We start from the raw sequence: 17,850 nt of genomic DNA, 5'->3' as shown, positions 1-17,850 counted from the left end.
AATAAAAATAATTCTAAGAAATTCGCAATACAGCTTTTGCCGTAACTTTTAAATTGTATTCAGTAGCTTCAAAATTTTTACAAAAAAAAAGGAAAAAAAAAAACGTGAATGAAAGGATAAAATCGTGGGTGAAGATAGCTACTACACTACCAGAGATTTTCTCAAATAAAGTTAGAATTATCTCAAATTATATTTATCTAAACCGAATGGACCCCTATATAGTCATAATATATGGATGGTAAAATAACAAATTAAATTATTGGATAAAATTATCATTCATTCAATAAAAATATCACATCAAATGACACGTCATTTAAGAGAATTTTGTTTTTTTCATAAATTGTGGGATTGTTACAGTCAAATAGGTGGTTCATAAAAATAATACACATTTTTTTTAAAAGAAAGAATTATAGACAAAATTGACGGCTCTAAATTATGATAATTGAGAGTCATGATCAGGTTTAGGGACGCAGGTAAATTGGTAATTATGTAATGGAATTGAGTTGGGGAGGTAAATTTTCAGAACAATCCATAACACGTAAATGTCAATTTTCTTTGGGAAATTGACAAAAAATAACTTAAAAGTTTTGGGTACTTTCACAAATAGCCACGCTAATTTTTTTTCTCATTAGGCTAATTAATTTTTTATTTTTACCAAATATCCTTGCTTTTGAAACTAATAATTCACTCTCACTGTCGGTGGCTTGATCATCCCCTTTCGTCAGCGCTTTTCTGGTAAGATCGATGGAGATTCAATGGGCTTTTGATAGCAGTATCACTTTTGATAGGACGCAGCTGCATTTCCAACGATTGGACGATGATTTTTTTTCAGTAATTGGGTGACAACTGCATCTCAAGATTTTGACATCAAAGTAAGGTATTTTTTTCATAACATTGAATCATCAATTAAATGTAGTTCAGTGTATACTTGGGTATATTTTATGATAGATGAGCATTTGGTGAATATTATTTTGTGTTAAGTTTTTATATTACAAATGGCACGTTAGGTGTTCGGTAAAAATGTCTTTTATACTTTAGTTGCCTCATTTTTCATAGATTAAGATGTTATGGATTGATGGTGGCTTGGGGGGATTGTCGCACAGCAAGTGTTTTCGGCTGACAAGCTCTTGTCACACGAACACACTTACTGTATTATTGTGCGAGACTCGAGCAATACGACAGCAAGCGACTTTTGCAATAGGTGTTTGTCGCACATTTTCTAGGTTCATATCCTAATTTATTTTTACTTAAAATACCCGCATAAATTTAAAATAATCTAAAGTTAAAAATACAAATTGTGTAAAAACAAATACTGACCTTAACTTCTTATGTTCCAATTGATGTTTTGTGAGTTAAAGATGGTTAGTTTTGGTGAGTAGATGGTGCTGAGTTTTAGTGAGATTTGGCTGAAAATGTGATTTGTTAGGCATTTTGTTGATAGGTCTGAGGGTATTTAGGTTTGTAAATTACATTTGTGGGTAGACATAATAGAAAATCTTAGGGCGTCTAATTTTGAAAAATTACCAAAACTTTTGGGGTAATTTTGTAAACTTCCCATTTTCTTTTCAACGGCATTTTCTCGGACAACTTCCCGCGAACATTTTACAATTTCCCTCAACCGTGTCGACTCACCGATTCCAGGCGCCAGAGTGAAAAGACAATGTTCGTTCTCCGAGTCCACACAGTGGACGACAACCACCCTATCACGATTGAAGAAGCCGGCTTCTGCACCGTCTCCAGTACTGCCACCCGATCAAGGGCTAACCCTAACCCTAAATTCAGCGAGCGAAGAGGATTGGTGCACTTGTTTCGAGGAACGTCGCAGAGTTATCAACAGAACCCTAACTCGCGATCCACGTGTATCTTTGTGGTTGCTGTCCCCAACTACCTCTCCTCCGATGAATTCGTCCGTTTCTGTGGGTCTCACATCGACCACGTGGAGGAGCTCATTTTCATCAGGTAACTATTATGTTCATCGCTGATTCAATTCCAAATAAGACGAGAATGAATTGAACCTAGGGTTTTGGCACTAATTGCTAGAAAATTGAAGGAAGTTATAATTGAAATTGTAATTTTTACTTTTGTAATAAGAAAATATTTGATTTACAACTAAGATAGGCGCTTCAATTAGGTAAAGGTCCTGTCAAGGTTTCTGGATTTTAGATATTATTGAATTTATTTTTTATTACACTTTCTATTCCCTGAACAGTGTCAAAGTTAATGTCTTCTAATACTGTTAGGAATGATGCTATGGAAGATCGATACAGTGTTTTGATCAAGCTTGTTGATCAGTTGACTGCTGATGAATTTTATAGCAACCTCAATGGTAAAAGGTTTTCTCCTGCTGAGGTCAGTTTTCTTCACTTTTGCTGGTTTATTCGCATCTTCGACTGATTTAATCTGGTATGTGATTAAATTGGGAACATAATTCTGGGTATGGTTTTAATAGGCTGAGGTATGCCACATGCTATTTATGCTTTCTGTGGAGTACACAGAATTAGCTGAGATTGCTAGCACACCGCCAGCAGGATTTACCGAGCTTCCTACTTGTCCGATTTGTCTTGGTGAGTCACACATTTTCCTTCTTTTTGTAGATCACTTGGATTAAGTGGTTTTTCATATGAAGTTCTGATTTTTGTTTAGGGGATTAGTGAGCCTAATTCCCCCTCCCCCCCCCCCCCCCCCCCCCCCTCTCTTGGGGGTGTTCATATTATTTATTTTGATACTTCAGAAAGGTTGGACCCAGACACTAGTGGAATTCTCAGTACAATCTGTGACCATTCATTTCAATGTTCGTGTACTGCAAAATGGACTGTTTTATCTTGTCAGGTGAACTAGTTCTCTCTCACCCATCCCTCATTTCTCTTTATTCTGGAATGCATATGTTCCAGTTCAAAGATTTTGGTTTATCGAATGATTTTATGATGAGAATTTTCCCATTTATTCTCAATATAATTCGATAGTAGGAAAAATAATTCGAACATTCTGACATGTAGCATACTATCAAATATTGAATCCATCTATTCTATTCTTATCTACTTTCTATGCCCTCAGGTTTGTCGATTTTGTCACCAGCAGGATGAGAGACCAACTTGTTCTGTTTGTGGAACAGTGGAGAATCTTTGGGTCTGTTTGATATGTGGTTTTGTGGGATGTGGAAGGTAATGCATTTATTGTAGCATTCTTCTTATGCTGATAGTTTTCAGTTTGAAGACTTTATTACTCAAAGTTTGTTGCCTATTTGTGAATTACGCTTTTTCCCAAGTTTGGACTTTTATCAATTATTGTTGCTCTTGTTTATGGACTCAGATATAAGGAAGGGCATGCTGTGAGGCACTGGAAAGATACGCAGCACTGGTACTCTCTTGATTTAAGAACTCAACAAATTTGGGATTATGTTGGTGACAATTATGTTCATCGGCTAAACCAGTCAAAAGCTGATGGAAAGTTAGTCGAAATGAACTCTCCTTGCATGTCACATGAAGCGCATTGTGGTACATGTGAATGTAGTGAGGATTCTGGAATTAGTGGGGCTCTTTTCAACAGCAAAGTTGAAGCCGTATGTTCCGCTATTGCAAATTCTTTTGGAAATTGTGAATATATTATCTTTATAACTGAAAGAGACTTGATATGATTATTTAGTGTTGTTGATAATTATTGCTCTTGCTAAGCTATCCATTGATATCTGGTTCCCATTCTTGATAATAGATTGTAGATGAGTACAACCGCCTTCTTGCCACTCAACTAGAGACCCAAAGACAAGTAAGTACATCATTCCCGGATGTAAAAACCCCTACTTGATTAGACCTCTTCTCTCTATTTTATTTCTTACTTTGATTTTTCCATCCCTCTCTCAGCCCTCTTGCTTCTTTGTTGATCTCCGATATCTACTTATATGCGGGAATATCATGAAATATGTATGCTGTTATGTGTATTTCTGTGTTCCTGCATATTCTGAATTGTAGTCTGATTGAATACTTACGAAAGGATTATTCAATTATTTAGGTATATGGAATCCACCATTTGACAAATTTGCAGGAATTCCCAAATGAAAATTTTCTTGTTTGATTGAAATTTTTAATCCCTGCATTAGTTCATATCATTCGGATAGCTATACACTTGCATTATTATTCTTTTCTAAATTCTTTTTTTTTTCCCCCCAGTACTATGAATCTCTACTTGCAGAGGCCAAAAGTAAAAGGGAGAGTTTGATCCCAGAAACTGTGGAGAAAGCTGTGGCTTCCAAGATGCAGGATATTCAAAATGAGCTGGACATTTGTGAAGAGGCTAAAAAGGCAGTTGCAGATGTAAATCCGTTAACCACCCATTTCAGATCTGTTATCCTCTTTTTTTTTGGGGGGGTGGGGGGGTGTTATTTAATGCTTTTGATTGAAACTTTTTAATTGTTATCGTATTTCATAGCAAGTACTGTCATTTTTATTTTTTGGCTTGTAGGTCAACAGCAAACTCATTAAGAACCAAGAAATTATGCGGAAGAAGTTTAAGGAAATTGAAGAGAGGTAAATTGTCTTTTGCTTATAAATGCAGCACAACCAAAATTCTGTGCTTAAAGCAATATTTTGGGTGGGTTTGTCAGATTGGAATGAGCAATTATATGCTCTTATACCTTCGCAGATAGGCCATACAATAATACTTGCTCAGAAAAAATGAAATAACAAGTACCCTCAACTTGTTGGGGGCATTGAGTTTGTGTTATGTGTCTACAGTAAGATAAGGGAATCATAAATATTTGCTTTTTGCAGGGAAATAACATCACTAAGGTTGAGAGATGCGACAATACTTGATCTGGAAGAACAGGTACATCATTACCAAAAGTTTCTTGTATGTGGTTGATTGAATTTACTGGTTTTTTAACAAATTATCTGATGAATGCAGATTAGAGATTTGACAGTTTACATTGAAGCCCAGAAAACACTTACTAACATGACAGATTCCGATGGCATCAAAGGAGGAACTGTCTTGCCAGTATCCTATCAGCAATCGTCTCCAACCAACACCCGAAGGCACAAGAAATCAAGTCGAAGAAAGAACTAGTTGGATTGTTTCTCCCATGATAACTGAGACCTCTACAATGGGGGGGATAGTTCTCATCATTAGTATAGTACAAGCTTGTAAACCAGAAATATATATGTTTTGTAGTGATATTCAAAGGTTTATCTTCTTTCCTGTAAATGCAGATAGCTAGTTTTCTCTGCCAATATCAGGGGAAAATAAGGGGGGTGGTTGTTGGAATACGAAAAGAAGTCACTTGGGATCTCGGGCATTCCTTTTTTTTTTTTTCATTTTATTTTTCCTGATGCCTAAATTTGTGGTGAATTGTTCCACCATCACAAAATATCAATCCAGAATAAGTGTGTGTGTGTGTAGCGTGAGTTTTGAACTCTCCTACACTGTCCTAAAGGTCAGGGTCCTCAGGGAGCATCGTCCTTAAAGAGACTTGAGATTGGGATTTTTTGTTCTTTTAATTCAGAGTGGTGCGCTGGTGCTACTGGCACCTCTTTAATATCCTCATGAAACCCTTTTCTGAAGTTACAATTTAAATTCATATGTAAAACTACATGAAAGGCAACACATACGAGAGAACGATGGCAATTGGAAGTAATTTACATGTCATAAACAATTTAAGTTTAGCAAATAAAGATTGTGATGTCAAACTGTAGCAAAGAATTTGGATCATGAGTTCGTAGTTGTTTTCAAACCGTGACGAATAATTGCACGACCCGTATGAACGCAAAGTTTCAGTTATAGAAGCCCGCCACCTACTTTTTATTTGATAGACATCCATCTCTTTCTTTTCAAAATTACACCAACGTTAGCACCATCTTTGGACACCGTATTTTGAGTAAGGGAGGAAAAAAAAGATTGCGAAGGCATCTTTTTAGTTATTATTATTATTATTATTATTTTGTTACATGCACTTAATCATTATTAAGCAACACTTTGTATTCATAAATAAACAAAAGCAATAAAATTTCTCTTTCATACAATTATTTTAGACATCAATTGGATAGCGATTAATAAGTAAATTCAATTTATTTCATCTTATTTATTTATCTTTCATGTTAAGAAGTCTCGCTTGACAAACGAAAGTATAATTTATATTGAAGTGAAAAGAGTTTGAAAAAAGGTTTTTGAAAAGAGTTTTTTTTTTTTCAACGAAAATAATAAGAACTTAGTGGAAGTTTCTATTGATTATCTAAAATTTTTTTTTAAAATACGATCTCCAGTGGTCCTATTTTGAAGAAAATATATTGTTAAAAAATGCGCTTTAAGCGTGAGTCAGGAATTTAAAAGTGTTTCAATAAGCATGTTTTCTGAAGCAGTTTTATAAACTTTGAAAGATTAATTTTTGCCGAGACTTCTTTCTCTTTTCAACCATACCAATTTACTCTCCATACTTGAATTTAGTTGTCTTTTATTTTTTTTTTATTATTTACCCTAATGACAATTCAATCCCACCCGTATGAACATAATTGAACTCTACACCCCTTGTTTTCAACACAATAAATTTTACCATCTCACCTCGACTTTGGTTATACCTTTAGTTATTCTTAAATTATACAAGACTAATCAACCTTAATTATGTTCACTCAAATATATAGAACATTACTCTCAACCCACACTACCTTACCTTGATATAGACATTTGTTTCAAATTAAAAAGTAGGATACACATTTATCTTAGAATTAAATTTTATATTAGAAAATAATAGAAGTATACTGATAACTCCAAATAGAATAAATTTCTTTTAAAAAGTCAACATTCCTACAACCTAAATTTCTTTTATAAGACTTTCTACTATTTTGCCTATAAGGTTGTTTATAGGGTTGCTTATATCGTTTCTTATACTCTCTGTGTTTTTGTCGTTAGAATAGCTAGATAATTACATCCAAAGACTGTACTTCATGCACATCTACACACATTTTCTAAATCGGTGTTTTATTTGACTTTCATATTTTTTTCTTCACAGTATTCTCTAATTCGTCCTCTAATATATTCTATTACTAATAATAAAGTATTGTGTATTCAAGTTGTCTTATCTTTTTTTTTTTTTTAAATATCAGGGTAATATTCCCCTTGGTAGGGTTATTTACGGAAAACGATAGGTAATATTCACATGAAAAATAAAAAATAAAAAAGGTAAATCCTCTAACATAGTTTCATTAAAGTTCATTAATCTTTCCAAGTGCGCTGAGCCCCAAATTTACCGTTAAAGGGGAAAAACGAAAAAGGGCTAAAGAAAAAGGAATTCTTATTAAAAATCAACCATTAAAAAGGTCATTCTATATGAGTAGAAAATTTGGAGAGACTTAATAAAACTAAGATTGTAAGTAAATTGCCAAATAATGCATTCATCCACTAGAAAACTGACACTATCCTTTCCAAACTTGTAAACACTAAAATAGCCAGGACAGCCATAAAATTCTTCCTCGGATCATTTTTTCATTAACTTCTAAATTTACACCATACTTTAATCCTGAAGGGGTACCCAATGATGCCTTGGCCAGAAGACAGTCTTGATCTCACTTTAAATACAACTAACAGAATGAGCTGGATATCCTAAAACTGTGATGCCTAAATTCCGCAACTTTCCCTCGAAAATCACATTGTGGCGGGACCAGGAACGGGGACTGCTAGGAAGAAATGCTTACATTCTTGAGGACTTTGGCGAAAGACAATGACATCTACTTGTCACCTTTGGGATTGTTCTGCACCAGCTACACCAGCAGTTGTGCTAGGCCCAGCACCATTTTCATTTGGGGGAGAGGTGCCCCATCGCCCCTCAGCCTCTAATGGCTCTATTATATAAACTCCGCCATCTGTCAATCCTAATGCAAACTGATTTGGGTCGGTTGGATTTCCGGCAATGACAAGAGGATACACTCTTAAGCTGTTATATATTAAACTGTTAGTCCAAAAAATTGGATGGTAAACATTGAAAAACAAGATATAAATCTATTAGCTGAATAAGAAATTAAAACATGCATAAAAACAAACCTTGGATTGGGAGGTAGATAAGCAGTAGGATTTATGACATTGAAAAACAAGATATAAATCTATTAGCTGAATAAGAAATTAAAACACGCATAAAAACAAACCTTGGATTGGTAGGTAGATAAGCAGTAGGATTTATGCGACATCTCAATCTAAGTGTTGAAGCGGTGAGAACACCAACACTTCCCTCTTCAAAAGCCACATATATTGACTGGCTATCACAGGAATATGTAGCATGCGTGATTGGACCACTTGCTTCTCTAGGGACAAACTGTTCCAAAAATATATTTGATATCACCAAGTGTCATCATTTCTAATTATAAACAAATCCAAATCATGTAGATGGCAGGAAAAGTGAAAAACTAGACTAAGAAAAATGGCACCATCAACTTGTGCAAACTAACTAGCCCACCTGCTTAAGGCATTCCAATTTAGGTGCTTCGTATATAGCTATCTGAGTTTCATGGACTGCCAACAGATGTGTCTGATCTAGATGAAACTGAACACGGGTATCAGCAAGAGCAGATGCAGTTCGTCCATTTGGAATTGTCAAGAATTTGCTAGCCTGCTTCTCCCACCCGTCTGTGCTCCAAACACAAAGCTGCATCGGGAGAAAAAGGGAAAATGAGCAATAATGAATTTATGATACCACAAAGCAACTATTAGGACAGAATTGTAACATCCAATTTAGAGAATTATTCTCCAGTCAAGGCAACCTTCTATTCCATAACCTAGAAACCTCAACATCAATTAATAGCTTAAGTAGGCTAACCAAAAGAATCAAGCGAGTCCTTTTGGCTTCCTAATCAGAGATTACTTTAGTTTTAGAAATTCCTTTGTCAGACACGCATATTGGCATGCACGCAAGCCCAGTTAATTATTTCTCACCTGAGAATCAGCTCCAGAAGACACCAGCACATTTAGCGTGTTAGAGAACGCAAGGCCCGTTATTCTTTTCTGGTGACCCTTTAACTTTGTTTTAACCTGAGAAAATGAAACATCCAGCTTTTTCAAAAATCCCATTACTATTTATGTATAAACAGTAGATAAAGGTTCGATTAAGTCAGATTACAACCTCGTCGACCCGAACGTTATAGATTTGGATAGATGAATCTTCCATGCCTATGGCAATGATGTTATTGTCCTGAGGATGAAATGCCAGAAATGTTGCTGCTGGTGGTGGGGGCATGAATGTTGTCATTGTCTAAAGTCATTAAATCAAGAGTGTGAATGAATATAAAACAAAAATATTTAAGAAAATGTGCAAAAACAATGTAAAAAACATATCAAAATAATCTTATGAAATAGTCACTTTTCCTAGATCTCACATCAATATGCCAAAATATACAACTTAACATTGTTACTCAATGAGAACTACTTTGCATTAATCTTAGAAAACTAGCCCAACTAGTCAAAATTTTCTACAAGATGCATTGAAAATAACTAATGAAGTAGACATGGTGAAACTAAAAGAAGATAAAGACCTTAAATGTCATCATATTGAATAGAGAGATTTTCCCTCCTGAAGCAGACATAACATAAGAGTCATTCTTTGAGAGCGCAAAACATGGAACGGCATCTTCAGGGTTTGTATCACTAATATCATTAGTCATCAATATTCCACTTGGAGGTTGCCATAATTGCGGTGCTTGATTAGTTGTGGCCTATAGGAGACAAAAGCTTCGTTAATGATATGCTTAAGGATGCTAATACATCAAATTTAAAATTGAAGAAAGGCATGAATTCCTAAAAACTAAAATGCAATACCTTTCCAGTCGAGTTTCGCTCATTTCTTGGCCATTTCCAGAGCTTGTGTACAGCATTGGATGCTAAGGCCAATATGGCTAGTCCTGAATTTGTGTAAATTAATCTAGAAACCTGAAGTAATTATTACCATTCAAAACCATTAGTAGAAAGTAATAAAACACAAGTAAAAATAATAATAACTTTTGCTTGAAATGTTTTAGCAAAATGCAAACCTTCAAAGTTATTGAATTTACCAGTGAATCAAGTGAGTAATTCCCATATTTAATATGATTTAGCATATTGTCCCAACTAACGACAACTCTCTTTCAACGTGCAATTTCTCTCATTATTAAACTTTCAAACTATCCAGAAGTTCTGCTCATATAAACAGAACATATGATTGTAAAGAACATTTTTTCATGAAAATACATAGAATTTCACAAGCATGCCTGCACATGTCTGAGTTTATATCAGCGTGAAAGATGATGATACAAAGACCTCAATAATCATGAAAAAGATTGTCATAATTTTAGCTTTTTCAAAAGAAAGTATAACAGTGTATAGTTCTGAAAATCCCACATCCTAAATAAATTTACTTTTTTTGGAGCAAATTTGATGTAAAAGCTCGCAATTTAACACCATCATAACCTCAACTAAAAAAAATTAATTACAGGACGTAAATTGGTATCAGGATACACACATGTACCGTAAAAATGAACAAAAACTTGCAATTTTGAAATTCATGCACATGCATAAATTCGATGGAACTAAAACAAGCAAAAGATAAAAATTATGGAAGAAGGGAAATCTGTGAACAAAAAATTTTGTATCAGAAATACTCAGGAGCCAATCACTATTTACACAGTCCAAGAGATTGTAAAGTGCCACAAGAAATAATAATAACATTTAAGGAACCTAGAAAGATTACAAAGTAAAGCATACCCTCATTGCTGTTAAATTATCTGGAAGTCTAAGGGATCGACATTGTGATGGTTCAGTGATTTCGGTCAGTTTCCAGATCCTTGACTTTTCAACTGCTTCATCGGCAATTTTTGGTTTCACATCAGTGAAATTTCTACTATCATTGCTCTACAGAAACTCAAAATTGAAAAGGTTAGATCACTGAACATATTCTTTTTTATGCATATCTACAATTGAATAGAATATAAATTTGCACTACTATCAGATGGGGTGGGGAAGGTAAAAGTTCTTAATATTAAAACAGAGAGATGTTCCCTTAAAAAAAAAAAAACCAGAGAGATGAAGCCTGCCTAGAGAATCTGGAAAAACCCATGGCCAAGATATGCACTCACCATTCCAACCATTGCAGCAGCTGGAGCAGTTCGCTCCCCAAGGCTTGTTCCAACATTTGCATTTGCAGAACCAAATGTGCCTATTGCAGGGGCCTGCGTTCAACATTGCATTTAGAAAACATATTTGCACAAAACTGTCTGTTCAAAATAGTTTAGCCAACCTTCACTATAGCAGCAGAAGCAACTCTAGAAGCATCAAATGTACGACTTTCCACTGTTCGTAGCAGCCTAATCCCATCTGCATTTGCTAGAATTTTAATACCATTATCATTTGTTGAGACAGCTAACAGAATTCCTTCTTTGTTAAATCTTATACAAGGTGAAGCCTGCAAGCAAATTTTTCAAGGTAAGGAAAGTTAGTCTGAAGAAAGTATTGCATCAACTAGATTAGGATGGGGTTGGGGAAATCCAATCATTACCTGTAATCCACCATCCGCATCAATACTTGCCAACAGATTAACATTGTCCATGTCCCAGAATTTTATCATAAACTCATCACCAGCAGCCAAAAACCTATTTTTAGTCGTATCAAATTGCACAACCCCCACAGAACGCTTCCCAAGACCATGATATGTGCGCTTGACTGCTCCTTCACTTTCATTCCATTCAACCAAGTATGATTCTCCTTCTTTATTTGTACCACATGAGAACAACCTATGAATAGCATTGGAAATTTGAGTTGCAAATTTGTAGGAGAGCAGAAAGCAACCTCCCATCACCCAAAAGAAAGTCAGAACTGTAAAATGCACAAAACATAAACAAACCTAGCTCCATCAGCACTGTATGCCATCATTGTAGATGAATGACCCGGTGCATCATAGTCTACTCTTGAGCCCAGGTTATCATACAACCATGCCTTTATTTTCCCATCAGTTGCTGTTGAGAAGATAAACTGAGCAATAGAAGCGAGGAAGAAAATGGAAAATTTAAGCAATATTACAATTGCAATAGCATAAAATCTTAAATTGCAAAAATCAAGGAAAACCATAAAATATTTATGATAACAGCATAGGAAAAACAGAAAAGAATGCAGTTAATATGAGGGTAAGGACAAAAAAGAATTATGTCCCAAAACAATTGCTCCTTAATATGCAATCCAAAGAAAAAAAAGGATTTAATGTCTATAAAATAAAAATCTTACTAGTATATTGTAACGTGTTACAATTTCTTTGTTTCTAAAGCCTACAATGTCTCAGTAAGAAGGGGTCATTTAGACAAGACTTCAACAGCAGAGCAAAAGACTGGCAGCAGGACTTCTAAATTTACCTATATTTATTGACCCAAATCAAATGTAATTCAAGAAGTCAAATTGGCCATCAGTATTATCGTTATGCAAACTACCACATAATCTGCTTCATCAACAATCAGATTTCAACTGTAACTTAAACCCAAAATCAGAATATGATATGAAAGATTTAGAAGAAACAAGAACACAGCCAACCGTGAACATTGCTAATCACAATTACAAAATCCTACTCTTCTTCTGCTAAGAAAAAGAGCTGATCTAACAGAAGAATAACCAGTGTCAGTCGCATCATGTAGTCCTATAGTCCATTACCTGAATATTCTCCTTGTGATGAGGACATATTGAATATACAGGTGATTCATGGCCCTCAAAAATGTACTGCTTAGTCCCTGTAACTGCATCCCACACCTGCAATCATTTGAAAATATATAAATTCTTTCATTTGAGCAGACTCATAAAAAATTAATGAGCTAATGAAGCAAAGCAAACCTTAATGACTCTGTCCTCGCCACAAGTGACAACACTCAACTGTTTGTTTGGATATGAGAAGGCAAGATCATTAACACTGCCAACATGAGCCTCAATCTAACATCAAAAAGGATATTCATCACAAACGTTTAGCATATTATGAATCGTTCAATATGTTAAAAAAAGTATAACATTCATTAAATTCATAAAGAGGCTACTTAGGAAAATGGGCTTCAACCCAAAAAAAAAAAAGAGAGAGAACTGTGACACAAACCTCTAGGTGGTTTCTTAATTCATCCCCACCATGGTAGGTGTATAAATGCACAATATGCTTTGAGTATGCAACACCTGCAGTAAGGACAAAATAAATCCATTCAAGAATCATTCTTCTTTATTATTGATTGAAAAAGTTTTCATGTAAACAATCAGATAATCACATGTTTACTTGAAACATACCAAAAAGAGTTCCATCAGGACTCCACATCACACGGTTAACTGATGCTGTATAATCACTTGACAGAGATGCCTGTAAGAGGAACAGACGATTATGGTCAACCCTATAAGATACAATTTCAACAAGTTAGATAGATCCTGTCCGGAAATGAAGGCCCCACCTGAAGAGGCATTGAACATGCTCCAAGCTCCCAGACCTTAAAACTTTTTACAGCAATCCTCTCACGGCTACCAACCTCCCACAACATAACATCACCCATGTTTGTCCCAACTGAAATGATTGAACCATGAGAAAGGGGAGAGTATGGTCAACCCCACCATCCAAAAGCTGATTGATGTAAACAAGAGAACTAAAGCAGAAACTGAGAAAAAAGTGTCCACCATGCCAGTGGAGTCTTACCAACGAGTAATATTTGTTGTACTGGATGAAAATCCATGCTCTTGACAGCTGAACCCTGATTCAGAGTCATAACAACAGTCTTGGGCAAGTCATCAGTAGAGTAAGAACTCTGACCGTGACTTTGGGGAGTGTATGCAACAGGCAGGATATTTACCGACAGATTATTGACCTGGAAAAAGTATCACGTAAACAGACAGATTATAGACAATGTTAAAACATCTGTAAGATGTCCATTCAAGTAAAGGCTTCTAGGTGGCCACGGCATCAAAGTTTTAATCAATGTATTAGCTGCATTAAATACTTAAGCTGACATAAAATAAGCAAACATTCTGCAACTATAGAAACACCAAATATAGAATCTAGAATCTTCACCCTCTATCTTACTCATGGTGTAAGTGATATTTCTAGAGATTTCAGGTAATCTTCACGCTCAATAGCATAATGTACCATATCTAAACACCGCTAAGTACTCATTGTGTAAGTGATATTTCTAAAAGCCATTGGATTTAGTAATGAGAAGACCACCTAATTTTCCCTAATCATGACACAACTTATAGACACCTGAACAATTGTACAAAGAAATAAATGGTCATGAAACACTTTCCATCACTTGAACAATGATAAAATACAAAAGAATGCTAAAATTGACCAGTACTACCTCATCGGATATTCCAAAGGGCCTTGATCTCTTCAATACATGTTCAGAATCTGCTGTTTGATAGTCCATAGCTGAGTTATTTGTAGGCGGGGTCCTAGGGCGTTTTAAGATGGCAGCTATCATAAACAAGGAGTAAAAGTAAATAAATTGAATAATAAGGGACCAAGAACTTGTACCAAGAATGCCTCATAAAAAGATACTACGAGAAGAGAAAATAAAGATTCAGAAAACACTTATTATCCTATTATTAAAATGATCACGCCTTGACGTTCTTCCCCCTTTTTCCGTTTAGAAGATTTAGAAGATCATTCCCTTTTTTTCTTGGGGATAAGAATACTGGCATATATCTCCATCTTTTAAATCTCTGTAATTTGACCACTGTGAAATATGTAATACTTAGCATAAAATAATTACCTGCATTGTTAGCTGCAGTTAGAGCTATGGGCCCTGCAGAAGGTGAGGGGTGGGGGACAGGAGAGGGATTAGCCATCCATCCAGCAAGAGAAGTTGGGAGAGCAGCTGGGGTGGGCTGAAATGGCTGTACATACAAGCAAAATTAAAGTACAGAAAAGTCAGAATTCAGATCATTGTAATTTCCTGAAATCCTTAGAAAGATCACTTACACCATGAGCACTTAGCGGTGGGAAAGCCCCAGCCTTTGGAACAGCACCCATTAAGGGATTAGTAACAGGAGATGGAGCCCGAGCACCATTTGGCTGTCCACAGGTGTGGTCCACAAATAGGGTCTTTATGTCAGGATTGGCCCTCGGGTTCTTACACAGTTGATGCTGCCAATTTAAACTGCATTTCAAATGTTGAGAAATGTGAATATCATGGTCTGAAAGCAATAACTAAAGTATAAGGGTCTGGACATAAGAAAGGAAAGAAATTATAAGGCACCTCTGATTAATAAGAGTCCGAAGCCTCGAGTTCTTCAAGGAAGGAAATTGAAGCTTATCACGGAAAAGAGGGTTAGCCTCTATCAATTTTTTCAATTCAGCAAGCATTATACCCCTAGCTGACTTAGTATCTCCATATTTTGAAAGCTGTTCATTATCTCTGCAAAGTAATATTGACCCATACAATTCGATAATACCATATAATCACCAATATAAAAGATACAGTAGGCCACAAAAAACAACAATTCTGCAAGACATATCATATGTACCTAAAGTTTTCCAGCGTTAGTAGCTGTGTGATCTCCTTGAAAAGGTCCTCATTAAAGGCTGAAAACACTTTCAAGTCCTTAACTAAAATCTCCACCGCTTTTGCACGATCCCGCCTACATTATTATTATTATTATTATTATTATTATTATTATTATTATTATTATTTTTGTAATCAAGTAAGCAAGGTAGCAACGAACTTCGAAAGGCACTTTCAGGTTGTAACAGAACAAAACAGTAAAGTTGACATAAATGAACTTGAAGAAACCTACTTGTCTAAAGCTTCAAGGTACTTCTGCTTTCTAATCTCGAAGAAAATCTTCATCGAATATCTATTATCATCAACCTTTGTGAACCCAGATAAATACTTCTCTACTTCATCCCACTCGCCGTTTGTCACCATATCCTCAAAGTACCTCATGTTGAAGAAAAAACCCGAGTCTTGCTCCAACCTAAATAAAATAATCACCATTATATAATTAAACCCTTAACCTGAATAGAGCGTCAGCAAATTACAACATATTCACAGAAACACAAAACTATAACATTTAAAAAAATGATTAAAAACAGTATAACTTGTAGCGTACTTGTGAACAGTCTCTTTGAATTTCTCTTCATCGAGAAATTGAAGTATGAGAAACACGAGTTCTCTGCTAAGCGAAGACATAATTCTATGCCTGCAACAAAATTAAACATTACACAGATCCAATGTAATACTTCACAAACAACGATCTCTAAATTGCGAGCAATAATCATATTCCAGTTCAGCAGCCAAAAAAAATATAATAATAATAATAAAATAAAATAACGAAATTGAGAAATTAGTAGTCAAAAACCTAAAAAGAGAACAAAAATGAGAGAGTAAAGGCGAAGAGTTGTTACCTGGATGAAATTGATAGATCGGAGAATTTTGAAGAAAATAGAGAGATACACGATGTCGTTTCAGTGGATTTGTGCTTGTGTTTCTCTCTCCCAGCTTTTCTATTGTTGTTATTATTACTATTTTTTTTTCTTCTTTCTCTTTCTTTCTCTCTTCTCTGTCTTAGCTCTTCTGGTAAGTATTTATAGAGAAAATTGGCTAGGGATTTGAAGAGGAGAGAGATGCAAGCGAAGAAACAAAGGTATCACAGACCTATTTAATACCGTGAGCGAGAGATGAGATGAGATGAGTCGGTATGATAAGTGCCTTGATAAGTCATTCTATTTATCAATGTGATAGGTACGTCCTAAAGCGGTGATAAGCACTGGGCCTTATGAGAGTTATTATTATTATTATTATTTTTTTTTTAGCATAGGAGAGTTATTATTAAATACGCTTGATTAAGCTCTCTTTAATGTTTTTGAGTTTGCCCTCAGCGATCAAAGCTTTGGTTTGGGGCCCACTTAGTTTGAACAAAAGAAGAGATCTTTCTAGCAATTTAGTCCCGTTCTAATCCGCTTCGACGCAATTAATTCTCTTTATATTACCGGATTTTAAGTTTTAACAAAATATTCAGTAACGAAGAAAAATTTGTAATTTCTCCAAACATCGTCAAATTTCATTCAAATTTTATCAATAAAATCAATGATAGGATTATTATAATTTTGAAATTAACAACGATTTATTTAGGATTTTATTTATAAATATGGAAACTTACGTATTGTTAAGTCTTAAGTTAGTGAAAATTCTATTACTTCCATAAATACTGTTTACCAAACTACTAAATTTTGACTAGTAATATCTATTGATAAACCCAATTTTAGCATTTGCTTAATTCAAATTATTAATCATAAATGGGAGAATCTATTTTTGGGTGGTGGTATAATAAATATAGACAGATATGGATTTTGGATTTGGTGCACCAAAAACAGGCCGATGCTGTATTTAATAGGAAATTAGCCAACGAATATATTTTTTTTTATATAATTTCAGATGTTGTAGACTGAAATCACGTGATAATTACTTCAACAGCAAGTTAACCGAAAAAAACTTTAAAAAAAAATAAAAAGGAAATTTTATTTTTTTTTTAAGAAAAATCAAAATTGGAAGTAATTAAAGGTTGGCCAGCTACTAAGGCGACGTGGACCCGTCATTCATTTAAGGAAAGAGATGAATTAAACCACTAGTTTATGCCCGAATTTTACAAACATGCTTACATGTGATTTAAGACTACGTTGAAGCGGTGTCGCGTTGCGGCCAATCTCCACTCGGCACATGTTTCTTCCTAATCACCACTTGTCCTCTGTGCACGTCCCATCAACAAAAAATGTTGCTAGTTTGAAAAAAGGAGTTTTCTTTTTAAAAAAAAAAAATTTGATAAACGAAAAAAAGTAATAATACGGCTATAAATTATTTTATTTAAGTCGATATGATTCAATAAGAGTTGTTGAATGAAAGCATCCCT

The 17,850-nt window shown here is 34.9% G+C and overlaps 2 protein-coding genes across 3 annotated transcripts; one reads left to right on the top strand and one right to left on the bottom strand.

The window, feature by feature from the left end:
• Positions 1-713: 713 nt before the first annotated feature.
• LOC102616781 (BRAP2 RING ZnF UBP domain-containing protein 1) lies at positions 714-5,278 on the top strand. 2 transcript variants are annotated; one of them, XM_052442407.1, is made up of 12 exons: positions 714-872; positions 1,642-1,959; positions 2,241-2,349; positions 2,450-2,564; positions 2,732-2,829; positions 3,055-3,161; positions 3,310-3,559; positions 3,709-3,762; positions 4,164-4,307; positions 4,456-4,520; positions 4,764-4,818; positions 4,897-5,278. In XM_052442407.1, the coding sequence occupies exons 2-12, from the start codon at positions 1,661-1,663 to the stop codon at positions 5,053-5,055; spliced, it is 1,455 nt and encodes a 484-aa protein (XP_052298367.1). In that variant the 5' UTR covers positions 714-872; positions 1,642-1,660; the 3' UTR covers positions 5,056-5,278. The 2 variants fall into 2 exon arrangements, with proteins under 2 accessions (XP_052298367.1, XP_006475890.2); XM_006475827.3 differs by having other exon boundaries at positions 717-877.
• A 2,057-nt stretch (positions 5,279-7,335) lies between these two features.
• LOC102617078 (topless-related protein 4) lies at positions 7,336-16,582 on the bottom strand. The gene is made up of 26 exons (XM_006475828.4): positions 16,349-16,582; positions 16,054-16,143; positions 15,739-15,918; positions 15,469-15,582; positions 15,201-15,359; positions 14,924-15,101; positions 14,715-14,838; positions 14,301-14,416; positions 13,643-13,811; positions 13,404-13,513; positions 13,246-13,315; positions 13,064-13,137; positions 12,811-12,906; positions 12,634-12,729; positions 11,840-11,967; positions 11,495-11,729; positions 11,237-11,401; positions 11,076-11,168; positions 10,705-10,851; positions 9,784-9,894; positions 9,501-9,680; positions 9,092-9,220; positions 8,905-9,000; positions 8,429-8,617; positions 8,121-8,287; positions 7,336-7,912 (listed from the first exon to the last, which is right to left on the bottom strand). Exons 2-26 carry the CDS (start codon positions 16,131-16,133, stop codon positions 7,714-7,716), a joined length of 3,405 nt encoding a protein of 1,134 aa, XP_006475891.2. The 5' UTR covers positions 16,134-16,143; positions 16,349-16,582; the 3' UTR covers positions 7,336-7,713.
• Positions 16,583-17,850: the final 1,268 nt, after the last annotated feature.

Source organism: Citrus sinensis, chromosome 1 (genome assembly GCF_022201045.2).
Source record: "Citrus sinensis cultivar Valencia sweet orange chromosome 1, DVS_A1.0, whole genome shotgun sequence".
Lineage (NCBI taxonomy): Eukaryota > Viridiplantae > Streptophyta > Magnoliopsida > Sapindales > Rutaceae > Citrus > Citrus sinensis.
Note: the sequence above shows the minus strand (reverse complement) of the source record. Positions and strands in the feature narration are given on the sequence as shown.